The sequence below is a fragment of the Taudactylus pleione genome, unplaced genomic scaffold, assembly GCF_031769625.1.
Source record: "Taudactylus pleione unplaced genomic scaffold, aTauple2 ptg000799l, whole genome shotgun sequence".
Lineage (NCBI taxonomy): Eukaryota > Metazoa > Chordata > Amphibia > Anura > Myobatrachidae > Taudactylus > Taudactylus pleione.
In genome coordinates, this window is record NW_028285201.1 from 421,241 (window position 1) to 437,809 (window position 16,569).

Below are 16,569 nucleotides of genomic sequence, written 5' to 3' on the forward strand. Positions count from 1 at the left end.
TCATCAGAGCTTACGACCAGACCCTAAGGTTGGGTATGGGCTCTCGTACGCCCCAGGGAACTTCCTGCTCTGTTTGAGCAGGAAGTTCCCCACTGACATCATCAATAATATCAGTGGGGCCGCCCCCAAACGGCAAGCGTTCGACTGGAACTCCTCCGTTTGGCTGGGCACGCCCCCGGCCCGCCCAGCAAACGGGGCAAGCTGTCACTCAACATCGACAGCTCGCCCGTCTGCTACGAGACCCCTAGCGACGGAACTATCAAATGTTTATGCTGTGTTCCGATCTGTGGGTTTAGAGAATACCGTAGTGTTAATCTCACCCAACATTACAGATATATTAACATAAAATTGATGCTGAATCTACTCGTTATCATAGATAATTTTGCTGGACAATCAGAAATATTGTGTGCCGCAATCAGCTTTATCAAATGTTGTTCAGGTCCCTGCCACAACAACAACATGTCATCTATATAACGAAACTATTTGAATACAAATTTACTCATATGTTGCTCTGTGAAAAATAAATCAAGCTCTACACCGTACATGAACGCATTTGCATAAGCAGGGGACACGCATGAGACCATTGCGCAGCCTGCTAGTTGAATAAAGAATCTACCGTCATAAATGAAGAAAGTATGTGACAAAGTAAACTCTAATAATTCCATAAAGAAATCTATGTCTGGTCCCACATTCTTCGGATTCCCTGTGATCAACCTTCTGACCGCCATCAGTCCCATATCGTGTGGAATACACGTATAGAGACTGGTGACATCTATACTTGCCAGACGTAAATCATCTGGGATAGGCCCAAATTCTTCACAAGCCCGAATCAGCAAAGAAGTATCCTTAAGATGGATAAATGTTCCTTGCACACAAGGTTGCAGGAACGCATCCAAATATACAGCAATCAGCTCACACAGAGACCCCCTGGCTGAGATGATAGGACTGCCTGGGTGTCTATGTGTGTCCTTGTGTATCTTAGGGATCGTATAGAATATCGGTACAATCGGGTATTTTTTGAAAAGCAAACCTTTAATTTCATTATCAATTATCCCCGCTCCCACTGCCCTTTCGAGGATACACTCCAATTCTTTTTGAAACACACAATTGGGATCCGATTTTAACAAGAGTATGTGCCACCATCAGACAACAACCTTTCACATTCGGTTCTATACATCTCTACATCAACTACAACAATCGAACCCCCCTTATCAGGACCCCTGATGATGATATCTTTCCGGGAGCTTAAGACTTTGAGTGCTGTGCTCTCATCCAGTGTCAAATTCTGAAATCCTAGGGGGGTGCATTCTTTTCCCGACTGTTCCAACATTCTAGAAAATGTCTTAATAGAGGGGTTAAACGACTGTGGGTCAAATGTAGAGGAGGACCCCAATTTCTTTATCAATAACTTTTCTTCCACCACCTTTCTGCTTATCAACGTGTTCTCTTAATCTTAATTTATGATGTAACTTGTAGTTATCCAATTTTCACTGTAATTCTTTGAAATTATGTGTCGTCACAAAAACTCAACCCTTTACTTAACACTTGATGCTCATGCATTGTAAGGGCGTCTTTGATGAATTGAAGATCAGATTTTGGGGGCCCTGGGCGGTCTGCTGTTTCCTCTGCCTCTGCGTCTGACCCCCCTGTCTCGTGGGTCTGGTCTTGCTCCAGCCCTTCTGGCCCTGGTATCCACCCCTAAAGGGACACCTCTTTGTGGAAAGGTTAACGGGAGAGATTGGGGGCTTTCGACATCACTGGCCGAAGTACTGGATGGAGCATTAGGTCTCAACACCATTTTCCTATTTCTCCATTTGCGGCCTTGGAACTCTTGAGACGAACGCGGTGCATGGTGTAACCATTTGTACACCCGATGCTGAGCATAATCTTGTTGCACCTTATGTACTTTTTCTTTGTTATACTGTATAAGTTCCTTCCTATACGTCTCAACTTGCCCCTGCATTTTCTCAATCCACTTATTAGACTGATCTGACGTCAGAGGTAACAAGTGCTCTGCCTCAAACACCACTAATTTTTCTTTCATGAGGTTTAATTCTTTCGTAGATTCCTCAATAACAAGTAGCATGAGGTCCATTGAACACTTGAAAGGAGCACTAAATCTCCCGATAGTGGGGGTATTGTGTACCCTGAACCCCCTCGGGATCTGTTTGCTCCTGTGGTACTCTGACAATGTCAAACCATGATAGAGAAAATCTATCTCCCGTTTTTTCAATTTAAACCAATCCTTGTAACGATCTTCATTAGTCACATTCTCAGTACAATCAAATACAGACTCAGTATATAAAATATTAGTTGCCTCAATATCAGAAATACTCAGTGTCAGTGTTGTCGCATTGCAACATGTGCAGCACAGCATCCACTGAGTCACTTGCTATGGTGTCTTCAAAAAAAGAGTCTAATAGTATAATAGTGCAACTGCTGCAAATAAAGTGCTTGGTGCCAATGTATATCCACAAAACACAAAATAAAGTGCTTACGTGCAACAAACATGTGGTGGCTGTAGAAAGTCCTGGAAATTGTAATCCTCAGCTGTATCAGGTGCCTTGCTAAGCTCTAGTGTCTTAAGAAACACAAACAGCTTACATATAGAAAACCAGCAGAGCCGGCACTCAGTAGGCAGCTGGAGCCTAAACATCACTTGCTTGGGTGCCTTCCTAAGGCTCTCACAACCCCAATGTATATCAAGCAAATAAGGTGGCACTCCAAGGGCTCTTTTTACTACAATCCGCATATTGAATGCGGATTGTAGTGTGATATTACCGAGTGAATTCGCATTGCGAATTCAGGTAATATCACAGGGATTTACTATAAATCCCTTGCAGGGACAGAGCTTGCGATAAAGCTCTGTCCCTGCGGATCCCATCCGCACTCTAGTCGCGGTATTTTCGGAAAAAATACCGCGACTAAGAGCACGCGCATGCGCCGACCGACCACCGCTACTACCCCCACCGCCGCTAAGCCCCGCCCCCCGGCGCTAAGCCCCGCCCCCGTGATCGCAGACCCCCGCGACCCCCCCTCCCTTCATTACACTTACCTGCATCCTCCTGGCCTCCGGTGGTCTTCTCCGGGCTTCCCGATCAGGTGATCTCCCATACTGCACTGGGGCCCGATCACCTGATGACCGGGCCCCAGTGCACTGTGGGAGACCAGCTGACCGGAGAGGAGCCATCACCGGAGGCCCGATCACCGGTCCCTGGATTCAGGTAAGTGAGAAAAAAAATGTTTAATTTTTTTTTTCTTTTTTTTACAGCAATCAGCTTGCGGTCTCTTTAGACCACATAGCTGATTACTGGTACCGGCTCCCGCCTCTGCTCTCCCCGTTAGAGCAGAGTGGGAGCCCGGTAACCGGGGGAGACCCTGGATAACGCCACCTCCAGGTGGCGTTATTATCACAGGGCTTCCCCCGGTATTTTTTTACAATTTATTTTTAGTAACTTGCACACAGATCACATTTCCCATTACAATTATGGGAAATGCGATCTGCTTTACTAAAAATAAGTGATACTGGGGGTTGGAGTAGAATTTTACTAATTCTACTCCAATTGCCCTGTAATAAATACAGGTGAAACTAAAATAATGTGAAAAGGGTGTGAAAACACCCTTTTTCACTTTATTTTAGTAAAAATAATGTTAATAAATAGAGCCCCAAGTCTTGAATAAGTCTTGAATAAGTCGTGAAAAATATAAGGTGCTTTGATCAACTTTTCGGGGTCCAGTCCTCTTCCTCAGGACACACAAAAGTAACAGTGTACAGTGCATACTTAAATACAAATGTGACAGAACTTACCCGCCTCCTCTCCCAACAATCCCCGGCGTGCAGCGCCGCATCTCCGGCCACGAGTGTGACGTCATACCGGAAGTGACGCACCTCAAGCCAGGCCCGTGAAGCATTGGAGTATTCTTAAACCAACACAATTTTAAATACTATTCTACCTGAAAAACCCTTGTTAGCTTTTAGAAAGGCAAGAAATGTAAAAGATCATTTGGCTCCAAGTATGTTGAAATGTAATAAAGAAACAAACAACTTGTGGATGCAAAAGAAGAAAGAGTTTTTTAAATGCAATAAGTGTAATGTTTGCCAGTATGTTAGCAATGTCTCTAGCAAATTCCATAATCATGACAATTCAAAAGAGTTTAAAATCAATCAATGAATGAATTGTATGACAATGTGGGTAGTTTATCAATTGGAATGCTCCTGCAATTTAAAGTACATAGGGAAGACAAAGAGAAATCTCAAGTTATGAGTGCAGGAACATGTTAGGAGAATTAAAAATACAGTAGAAAACCATTTGGTACCCAGACATTTCTTAAACATCACAATGCAGATCCTCAAAGCCTTGGTTCAAATGGGAGAAAGGGGAGGCGATCGGGAAAGGAAGCTCTCCCAAAAGAGAAATGTATTGGATCTTTACCCTGAATACTATGGTCCCCAATGGTCTTAATGAGTCTTATCAATTAACACCCTTTTTATAATTACTTATGATCTATTTGTAATGATTTCAGCAACTGGTGTTCTTTTAATTTTAATATTACTGTATGTTAATATCTTTTAGATGTATTTTAAATTAACATGCTAGTCAATTTTTAACTATTCATACAAACAATTTGATTTTAGTCAGTAGAGTGAAATAAGGGTTGTCATTGCTAGTTGGTATATAGATTCACAGAGCCCAATTTGCACATTTTCCCTGTTGTTTATAGGGAATTAATCCAATCCAAAATGGCCATGCCCAGTGAACCTTAAGAAAATGGCTGCGTGTCAGAATAAATGAGGTCTCAATCCTTTGAGCTAAACTCTAGTGCCAGTCCAATAACGTCAGATGCAGACATTAGCACTTATATAGTGCTAGCGCCGGACGTCAGTGACTCCCGCTACGGGTTTTTCGTACTGCCGCGAGTGCTTAGAAGTCCCGCGCATGCGCACGGGACTATAGAAGGACGGCAAAGTCTGTCTTGTATAATCACTATGGGCACAATATTAGCATAATGTTGCGATGGCAAGAAGATCCCGCACAAGCGCAGTGGATCATAAAAAATGGCGGCGACAGCCAGAAACGCCATATATGGCTTGATTAGTTCATTATACTAGGTATAAATACTGGGTAAGGTAGTTCTGATAGTACCCTCCTGATGAAGTCCTGCTAGATTACTGCTAGCGTAAGTGACGAAACGCATTGGGGTTGTATGTGACATCCATACTCTGGACATCTTAGCTGATTACAGATAAGCACTTTCTGAAATGTAAATTATTGTATATGTGTTGTTTGTGAATAAATGTGTAGACAAGTTATTCCATGAGTGCATACAATTTCGTTATATGTATGTGACTACTGCAAGATACCATCACATATCCAGAGGGGAGCGTAGAAAAGGGGTTGACCATTCTTCTAGAACCTCCTGATAAAGCAATACCACTACGTGCATGATTTGATATCATATATGGTACGCATAATTATTACTCTGCCTATGAAATATCCAAATTATTCTAAATAATACACTATGAGGCGCTTTTTTCTCACTTTTTGTCTTACATATATATATATATATATATATATATATATATATATATATATCTCTGAAGTAAAAATACATAAAAACAATTTGTGGAGCTAAGCAGTATGCTTCTGCGCAAGACATCTGTCCATTTTTTGTTTTCTTCTGGTAGTTTAATAACTAGCTAGTAATTTATGTTACAAATAAACACTTGTTCAAACTATATTTATTCCTGTATATGGACTCATCAGTTGGATGTTCGCCATCAGTGGCAAAATCATCGGCCATCAGGTGTTAACTATAGATCGATGGTCCAAATGGGGAAGAGAAGGACAGGGTGAAGTACAGTAAGGGCATGTTAATGCATCTTACATTGTATGTTGTGGTGAATCAGCTAGCATGTGCATATTGACTTGGTAAGAAAAAAAACACACAAAGGTCGATGCAGCATGCTACTTACAAAGACCCAAAGTGCCCTAGCTTTTCTATTTGTACAGTAAAATGTTCCCACTTCTGAGCCATGGTAAAGTCCAGCCAAGGGGAATCCCCACAGTAGTACACTGCAGCTACAAATATAATGTAAGGGACTCACTACATTATATGTTGCACTATTAGGGTAGCTTATGCAAAGTATGTCCCTTAGTAAATTTTAAGTTAATTATGGAGAATATGCGTTTTAGCATACTATGCTAATTGCATATCATTTATGTTTGGCGTAAATTGCGTTCAACTTTGGCCCCTACATTTACAGTATACAAATGGAGGTCTGTTAATAAACACTCATATGCCAATAACTGTTTGGCTTTAAAGTACTGCAGTTGTCAGCTACTTTTTATAGTTCTTAAATAGACACAGGTTTAACAATTTAACTAACATATTTTGTTTCCAAAAACCGCTCAGTAATTGTCTTTTTTTAAATTTAATAAAGTTGAAAAGTATTTTTAAAAATATATTTAAGTATTTTATTTAAAAATATATATCTGGGGGAGGGGTGTTTTGCACCCTTCTTATCACTCCTTGTCCATAGACTCCCATTTAAAATAATTTGCCACCCCCATTGGCAATAGACTCCCCTGTGGTCATAAATCCTATTAATAGTACCCCCCTACACCCCCTTAGTAGTAAAGAAAATCCCTGTTTTTAAATCAACCATCCCCCCTGTTAAAAGCCCCCCTTCTCCTACCCTGTGACCAGTATAATTTCTTTTTTATTATTTTAACTCCTTACCCCTCCAGCATAATACTGCTTTATTTTACCCCCAACCATACTGATGCTAAATCCCCCCATGGGCATATACTCCCCTTCCCCACATGCAGAGCACATGGCTGCGGTCGCATCACATGCAACATCGCCAGTTAAGGGGTTAAAATTTATATTGACAAGATGAGAAATACAGTTATTCATTTGATAATTGACTCAATAGACTTGATAATAATCTATTTTCTGTTTTCTAGGTTTTAACTCTGAAATGGTGACATTGATATTATCAATTGGAAGAAGTAAATCCATAAAGCATGTATCCTTAGGCAAAAACTTCAATTTAAAATTTAAGTAAGTAAATGACTTTTGAATTAGTACAGTATATTAAATAGTTGCTGTTTTTATGTGATAACATGTGAGCTGACAAAATTATGAAATTGCCTGCTTATTTGTCAGTAAAGAGATTGAGGGAAGCGTCTGCATTAAAAAAAAACAACAGAGATATAGGCCCAAATGTAATAGAGTACGAATTTGTAACAAAATGCGAGATTAGCGCTAAACTCACATTTTTTACTCACTAGCAAATGTAATAGGGTGTGACTATAGTAAAACTCAGATTTTTTCAGGCTTTACTATAACTCGCAAAAAAAAAGCATCTCGCATCCAGGCGTTTTCCCATACTCAAGATAAAACTCGAGCAATGTAATAGAGTGCGAGTGCTTCACCCGCACATATTACTGCCTGAGAAATCACAAAAACTATAGACCAGCTTCAGGATAGCAAGTTTATCCTGAACAGGTCAGAGTAACACAGACACATGCACATATCCATATGATACGTGCATGTTTCTGTGTGTATGTATGTAAAAAAAAAAAAAAAAAAAAAAAGACGTGGATCTCCATTGAAGTCTATAGTGGGAACTGCTGCTGCATTGTAGCCAATGATGTAACTGCAAAGTTAATTGAGGTGAACCTTGCGGTTACATCATTGGCTACAATGTAACGGTTCCCACCATAGACTTCAATGGAGATTTCACACTATTGAAGTCTATGGGGGAGACAGGCTGACCACACATAGCCAATCAGCGGGCAGCTCCTACGGTGGCGCCCACTGAGTGGCTGGCGGCTCCTGCAATGACTAGGCACACATGGGTCCTGGTCATTCACGTGGAGGAAGGGTATGTGTAAACATACTCTTCCTCCTGCCCGTACTGGTTTCGGGACTTTGTGTTTTTTTAAACCCCCTGGATGCCTACATGAACTGAAGAGGACGTGAGCTGCGCATAGGAAGACGTGAGTATTGTTTTTTTGTTTTTTTTCAGGTATCCGTGGATTCTACATGGAAAAGTGGGTGCGAATGGCTACAGGGATACTAGGTGAGTATGTGTAATAGTGAGTGTGAGTGTGTATATGAGTGTGCATGTATGTTTACATAAAATTGTAGAGTCTTGCCGGGTTTTTTTTGCAGTAGAACTACAGGTACCAGTGGGTCCGTAGTGGTCCTCCAAGTACCAGCATGCGGGGTAGGCTTACTGGGACCTGTAGTTCTCCTGCAAAAGACAATATTTTTATTTCCATTTTTTACACCACATTTACATATCAACCCAGGGGTAGCCCCGGGCTATCAGCCCAAATCTGGGGGGCCCTGGAGAAGGGAAAGCGTTTTATTGCGGGTCCCCACCTCCCCAGGGATCCCTGACCTGGGCTGACTAGTGGTCAGGTTTAATGCTTTTGCCGGGGTCACGGTGAAAGGGTTAGAAAGAGCCTTGTGATGGTTATAGAAAATACAGGGGACCCCTACTCGTTTTGTCTCCTGTATTTGCACTACCAGGACCAGCTTAGAAAAGCCCTGTGCTGGTACTTAAAATACAGGAGACCCCTACACATTTTATCCACTGTATTTTTAGAACCAGCACAGGCTCTACAGAGCCCAGGGCTGGTTATGCTTCTGTGGGAGGGGCACGTTTTTTTTTAATTTTTAGTGTCGCTACTTTTTTTTAACACACAGAAGCCTTCACAGATTGCACTGATCTCTGAAGGCTTCTGTGTAAGTGTAACACACCTTTTAATGCTAGTTGCATTAAAAGGTATGAGGTTACATAGGAAATACAGCCACACATTTGCATAGTGTTGTAGCCATGAGCTCAAAAGTTTGCAGGATATTACATTTGCGAGTCCCGGCACCATCTCGCACCTTCAAAAAACGCGAGAAGGTGCTAGTTGGATTTTTAACTAATACTCGCACTGTATTACATTTGGCCCATGGGGTTCATAGTAAAGCAACCAGATAAAGGAAAGTATGTATTGTAAAGACACTATGGGTCTGATTCAGAGGTGCCGATGTCGTATGCAGTTGGGCAATGTTTTAAATCTGTGCGTGCATCTGAGTCAGGAATCGGTATGTAATGCCGATACCAGAAGATCGAAGGAGGCAAATCCCGATTAGGGCTGGTAAGGACACTAACCCTCCCTTAGCTGTGCTTAACCCTAACCTCCCCGCTAGTGCCTAACCCTAATCTCCCCCCGTTAGTGCCTAACCCTAACCCCCCTCCCTGCACACTATAAACCTAACCCTTCTGGGGGGGTGCCTAACCCTAACCCCCTCTAGTGGCACCTTACCCTAACCCCCCCTTTTCCTACCCTAACCCTCCCTGGGGGTGCCTAATGCTAAGTACCCCCGGGGGTCCCTAAACCTAACCCTGCCCCTCCGTGGCTAGAACCTAAGACACCTGGCTCACCTTCGTTCGGTATGCAGTGTGTCGGGATTTTGTAGTGGGGCTAATGACAGGCATCTGGATTTCGACACCTATCTTTAGTCCCATGCCGGGCCTGCAGTGTCGGGATATCCTGACTGCATCCCCTGAGTCACACCATGCTTGTGTCCCGAATTTGTTCCTTCAGAGTCATACAACAAATTTAGATGCACCCTATCAGAAATGCAAGGGACATTCCTAGACATTGACTGGAGGAGGACTGTCTAAAAAGATGCACAGAGATGTACAGTAGCATCTTATGGAAGTGTCACGGGCTTGTCACAGAGATGCACAGCCGATCACATAGGGCTGGTGCAAGTACATAACCATTGGGTTTACCTACATTTCTGAATCAGGCCCAGAGTGTGATGGCAGCCTAACTGCACTATGGAGGTAAATGTATGAACTGGCGTTAACCATTTTCTTCTTCGGGGTCCATGGGGTCCACAGCCATTATGTTGGGGTATATGGATTCATCCAGGCACCAAACAGTTAATTCAAGCTCTCGTCTCCCAGGATGCACCAGGTCCTCCCCATATACCCCGCCCCTGGTCACAGGGCATCAGTTTGGTGCGAGAAGGCACCGCACTAGCAGTGGGACTGCTGGAGCAGTCCCGAAGACAAGTTGTTGTTTTTTTGCTGAACAGGTGGCACGTGTTTCGCCGTCTGTGGCAACTAAGCGTCTGATGGGAGACGCGCGGGTCGCCTGCTCCATCTACCCGCGGGGATGCCGCAACACTGGTCAAATGTCCAGTGCTTTTGGCAGTGGCATAGGCTCTGGACCGCGACTGGGCACAGGGGAGGCAGGTAAGTGTTGTTATGGACGGCTGCTGATGCCACAGTCACTAGCGGTCCCTCCTCTGGCGGAGACTGACTGGGGCACTGCTGTTGTGGGCAACCGAGGTAACCTGGGTCTGCTTTCACTAGAACACCAGGACGTGAAGTGCCTGACAGCCAGAGGATTAATGGCAGCGGCCATGTCAGAGTACCGGGTGGGTCCACGCAACATACGAGGGGTACGCTTCCCTGGCGGCCCCTCCCCAACCCGAACTAAGGCCCTCACAAGGGTTCCCGCGTTTGGGTTGCTCCTCCCAGCCTCCAACTATACGAGTCTGCCACAGACCATTCCTGGGTGCTCTCCATGGCTGCTATTCAGGAGGTATTGGGTCAGTCTCTCTGTATGCCTCTCCCTTGGGACCGGTTATACAGAAGCTCCATATGCTACTAAGCTTAAGGCTGTTCGTAGTTCATTGAGGAGCCTAAATTGCATAACCTCTGTTGAGTATATGTATATATGCATTGTTTGTGATTTGTTTGAAAATCTGTGTGTGTTACAAAGTGTTAACCTATCACTACTGTTTCTCCTTATTGCCCTCTGCAACAGGTGTGTGTCGTGTTTAAGGGGAAAAGCATTTTCACATGTGTGCTCAGTTCCTTGCATAAGAGTTGATTATGTCAAAGGAGTCTGAAGGACAGGTGGCTGAGGCCCCTCTATTAATATCTTGTATAGCCTGCAAAGCAGGTTTGTCCCCTCAGGACTTTATACAAAATGGTCTGTGTGCTCACTGTTTTAAAGGAGTATCCCAAATAATCAAGTTTACCGGCTTCTGGGCAAGAGCCCCCTTGGACTTCTTTTTCCCAGATTTTGGCGTGTGGCGGAACGGTTGGCAGCTCTGGCAGCCCCAGTGGTGAGATATCCGCAGCCGCTACAGCTGGCCATGTTTTTGCCCCCTATGATGCCATCTTGGATGGATATGTATGCGCATACAAGTCAAGCTGTTCCTTCATCTTCAATGGCCTTTCAGCAGCAGCCACAGATGGCCAGGTCAGTACAGCCGAAGGCCAGAAGGTGTTTGGCCGCCCATGTCAGCCGAGATACAGACTCTGATTTGTCCTCGGAGGAGGGCGAGGAGGCACAGCTATCCTCTCAGGAGTCTCTCTCTGGAGAAGAGGGAGATCATTTTCCAGTGGCTGATGTTCCCTTTTAATTAGGGCAGTGAAAGCGGTATTAAATATTGAGGAGGAGGAACAGTTACAAAGGAAGGCGCCGGTATTTAAGCGCCAGAGAGTAGTTAAAGCAGAGTTTCCCGGGTCAGAGCATTTATCAGAGCTCTTGGGGGAAACATGGAAGGTTCCGGATAATAAGTAGTATCTTTCCGGAAAGATTTCGGCCTTATATCCGTTTCCTTCAGAGCAGTGTTCTAGGTGGCAGGTTCCACCATCAGTAGACACACACGTGCATTTGGTAAAGAGTATCACTTTGCCATTGCCATCGGCCTGTTCTCTTAAAAACCCTACAGATAGGAGACTAGATGGTTGTCTTAAAGCAATGTTTTCAATCTCTGGGGCAGCCACCCGGCTGGCTATGGCCACGGCTTGGGTTGCCAGGGCCATCAAGGAATGGATGAAAACTTTGGCTGAATCTCTGCCATAATTGTCCAAGGAACAGCTGGAGATTGTGTCTTATGTTAGGGAGGCTTCGTCCTATACTATCTGCTAAAGCATCAGCAGCCTCTGTCATGGCTCGTAGAGCCTTATGGTTAAGAGATTGGAAGGCGGATGTGGGGTCCAAAAAGGCCTTAGAGTTCCTTCCTTTTTCAGGCGGAATTCTTTTTGGCACGGAACTGGACAAAATTGTGGCCTCAGTAGCAGCCTCTAAGGCAGCTGGCTTACCCTCAGCTTTGGGTTCCAGGCAGAGAACTTCTTCCTTTCGCACCTTTCGGCCACAGGGAAAAGTCAGAGGTCAACCTTCTGCTAGGGCAAGCTTTGGCAGAAAACCACTACCGAAGAAGCCCTGGCAGAATAAACACCCGGGTTCCAGATCTCAGGATAAGCCTGTGGCCTGATGGGACCCCTGGCATCTCACCACAACAGATGCCTGGGTTCGGGAAGTGGTCTCCCAAGTTTATGCTCTGACATTCTGGAGAAGTCCTTCCCAAAGATTCTTTACCATGTCCCAGCCAGTGAGTTTAGTGAAGGCGCTGGCCATACAACAGGCTGTTCAGTCCCTGCTAAAGGCAGGATATGATCATTCAGGTGCCAAAGCATCAGGTGCAGAAGGGATTTTATTCCAACCTGTTCCTGGTTCAGAAACCAAATGGGTCCTTCCGACCCATTTTAAACCTAAAGGATCTCAATACATTTATTCGGGTACCAAGGTTTCACATGGAGACACTGCGATCAATCGTATTGGCCATGGAACCAGGGGATTTAATGGTATCCCTGGATATCCAGGATGCCTATCTGCATATACCAATTGCTTTGTCCCACCAGCAGTTTCTTCGGTTTACAGTGGGGCAGGATCACTTCCAGTTTCAAGCACTGCCGTTTGGTTTATCCACAGCTCCTCAAGTGTTCACCAAGGTGATGGCAGTGATAATAGCACATCTCTGGCGTCAAGGTGTCAGAATTCTGCCTTATCAGGATGATCTCCTGTTACTGGGACAGTCTCTGGGAGAGTCTGTTGTGTCATCTCGAGTTGACGGTCGCCTGTTTACTCAGGCATGGTTGGGTTATAAACTGGAAGAAATCCTTTCTCCTGCCAGTGCAACAATTGGTGCATTTAGGAGCACGTCTGGATTCCGTGAGGCAGAGAGTGTATCTGCCGGAGGAAAAGATTGCAGTCCTGCAAGGGTGGATATGCAATCTACTTTACAACAGACGAGTCTCAGTAAACTCGGCAATGTGAGTGCTGGGATCGATGGTGTCCACCTTCAGCATGGTGCGATATGCTCAATTTCACTCCCGTCTGTTACAGCAGTGGATTCTCTCACGCTGGAATGGGGAGTATCAGTCAATAAAGTCTCAAAGGATCCAGTTGTCTCGAGAAGTGAGGTTATCCCTGTCTTGGTGGTTGCGGATGGACCATCTCAATCAGGATCGCCCCTTTTGGGTGTCAGAATGGGCTCTCCTCTCCACCGATGCCAGTCTTCGGGGTTGGGGAGCGGTGACAGACCAGCATATCTTCCAAGGGAAATGGACGGGGGGCAGAGAGACATCTGTCCATAAATGTGTTGGAACTGAGAGCAGTTTTCAGGGCTCTAGTACAGGCCCAGGGGTTATTGCACAGCAGACAGTGCAAGTACAATCCGACAATGTTACCACGGTGGCTTATCTAAACCAGCAGGGGGGCACTCAAAGTCGGGGAGCCATGACAGAAGTGTCGAGGATCCTAGTCTGGGCAGAGAGTCACCTTCCTGCCATAACAGCTGTCTTTATACCAGGGGTCCTAATTTTGGAAGCAGACTTCCTGAGTCAGCAAAACATAAACGCCAGAGAGTGGGCTCTCCATCCGCAGGTATTCCAGAGCCTGGTGGACAGATGGGGTCTTCCAGAGATAGACCACATGGTTTCGAAAGACAACCACAAGGTGCCCAGATATGGGTCCAGGACCAGGGATCAGTTAGCCGAATTCACGGATGCTCTGATGATAAGGTGGAATTTCGGGCTGGCGTATCTTTTTCCGCCTCTGGCTCTTCTTCCCAGAGTCATCAGGTACTCAAACAGGAAGACAGTGTGGTGATCCTTATAGCTCCCGCTTGGCCCAGGCACCATTGGTTCACCGATCTACCAAATCTCTCTGTGGACATTCCGTGGCCTCTTCCTCTGAGGCAGGACTTGTTAGTTCAGGGTCCCTGCTTGTATCAGGATCTTCCTCGGCTGGTCTTTGACGGCGTGGCTCTTGAGGCCTCCATCCTCAGAGCCAAGGGGTTTTCAGAGTCAGTAATAAAGACAATAAGGGCATGGAGGCCTTCTTCAGCCCGCATTTACTATAGGATTTGGCGCATATTTTTTCAGTGGTGTAAACTGAGAAAATATGATCCTAGTGTGTTTAAGGTCTCCCGAGTGCTTTCTTTCCTCCAGTCAGGTTTAGAGTGGGTCTCCATCTGACCTCCCTGAGAGTGCAAGCTTCTGCACTTGGGGTTTGGTTTCAGCATAGGATTGCTCCGCTACCTGGTATAAGAACCTTTTTTCAGGATGTTTTGAGGGTGCAGCCGCCTTTTGTTCCCCCGGTAGCACCATGGGATTTATCATTAGTGCTTAAGGCATTACAGGCTCCCCTTTTGAACCATTGAAATCAGTAGATCTCAAGTGGATGACAGCAAAGACCATTTTTCTTTTAGCAATCGCTTCTGCTCGTAGGGTGTCTGACCTGGCAGCTCTGTCGGTTCGCTCTCCTTTCTTAGTTTTCCATCAGGATAGAGCGGTGCTGCGTACCAGAGCAGGATATCTTCCTAAGGTGGTATCACAATTTCATACAATTGAAGAAATTGTGGTCCCAGCTTTTCAGGCCTCAGGTTTATCCATAGGTGAGGCTTCCCTGGATGTTGTACGTGCTCTATGTATTTATGTGGATTGTACCAGCAACTTGAGAAAGTCCGATTCTCTTTTTGTTCTGTATGGCTGCCATAAACTGGGTTGGCCAGCCAATAAACAGACCTTAGCAAGATGGCTTCGTATGACTATATCACAGGCATACACTCAGGTTGGTCGTAGGGTGCCAGATTCGGTCAAGGTACACTCTACGCGGTCTGTAGGTCCTTCGTGGGCAGCCTGCTGGGGCGCCTCTGTGGAACAATTGTGCAAGGCAGCCACTTGGTTGTCTGTCCACACCTTTATTAAGTACTATGCATTTGACCTTTGCCTCTCAGGATGCCTCCTTCGGGCGCAGGGTCCTCCTTTCTTCCGAGACACAGGAGCGTCCCCGCCCTTAGGGGTACTGCTTGGGTATATCCCCAACGTAATAGCTGTGGACCCCATGGACCCCAAAGAAGAAAATAAGAGTAATGGTATAACATACCTTTGTTAACTCTCTTTCTACAAGGTCAATGGAGTCCATAAGACACCCACCCTAACGCACCTGGTGTGATTGGGTAATTGTTGGTATCTCTGGGTATTTCCCTCTTTGGTGAGATATTGGTCTAGAGAACATATGTCCTTCCTTCTTATCTGTTTTGCCTTCTCTTAATGGGATTTATAACAAACTGACGCCCTGTGACCAGGGGTGGGGTATATGGGGAGGACCTGGTGCATCCTGGGAGCCGAGGGCTTGAATTAACTGTTTGGTGCCTGGATGAATCCATATACCCCAACGTAATGGCTGTGGACCCCATGGACCTCGAAGAAAAAGAGTTAACAAAAGTTTTACAAACAGATCTGAGTGTCGGCTTTAGGTAAAAGCCAGATAATGGGTCCTGGGGGTGTGGGTGTGAGAGAGAAGGGAGGACTCCATCCACAGGGCCACTTCAGGTGTTGGGCTTTTCAGCCTGAGAGCAGGCTAATTAATGATTACACCTGGAAGTGGCTCATAAGAGCTGTGTAGAGTTTTGATGCAGTGTCTCACACACCCTGGGGAGAACAGACTTTGAGGTTTTGTTCTGAGACACTGTGACATTGGTATGTACTATGTTTGTGGTAAGGCAGTAGGCCCTGCCACATGTAGAGAGGGAGTTACCGGTCTAGTTAGAGCCCAGATGGGCTAGGTTTATTTTTGTTTTGTTTGTTGGATTATTGGTGTCACACAATAAAAACTAGTGCCGATCAGCTTGCATGAAAACCGACGACTACTGCTGTTTCCTGGCTGCTGTGTGTAAGGAGGTGTCAGTCTACCCCAGGAGAGGGACCCCCTACCCCGATCATATCACAATATATATATATGTTGGTGGTGCTCCCTTGGATTAACAACAGTGCAGGTGCATACTCAAAGAAACTTTGTTTAGAAAAAAGTGAAATTTGTAAACAGGGAAAGGAAGACCCCTTGGTGGGGGCACAGCTTTGTGATCACTTCATAAAATATCAAATGTCAAATATTTATTCAAAAATTTACTTATATGTTCTAAAATATAAATTAATTAATATAATTAAAATGAGGAAAAAGCAGAAAAGATTTTTTTATATAAAATTGTAAATATATAGCGACAATACACTGATGATACACCTTCCTAATTTATAGTTATTGACTGGGTGATAATGTTCACTTAATAAAAATCCCAGTGTTAGTGGGATAGAGTTCAAAGCTTGGAAAAGGATATGCATGCATATTATATGGACTATAATAGTCCTATCCCTATCTGCTGACCTATGAAATATCTGTAATCGCTTCT

At 44.8% G+C, this 16,569-nt stretch overlaps 1 protein-coding gene across 1 annotated transcript in view; it reads left to right on the forward strand.

The window, feature by feature from the left end:
- The window catches only part of LOC148474932 (capping protein, Arp2/3 and myosin-I linker protein 2-like), a 970,125-nt gene that overhangs the window by 227,951 nt on the left and 725,605 nt on the right, over window positions 1–16,569 (forward strand). Inside the window, exon 15 of the mRNA XM_088457971.1 lies at window positions 6,969–7,065. Coding sequence (XP_088314097.1) covers window positions 6,969–7,065 — 97 coding nt within the window. The remainder of the gene's footprint in view (window positions 1–6,968; window positions 7,066–16,569) is intronic.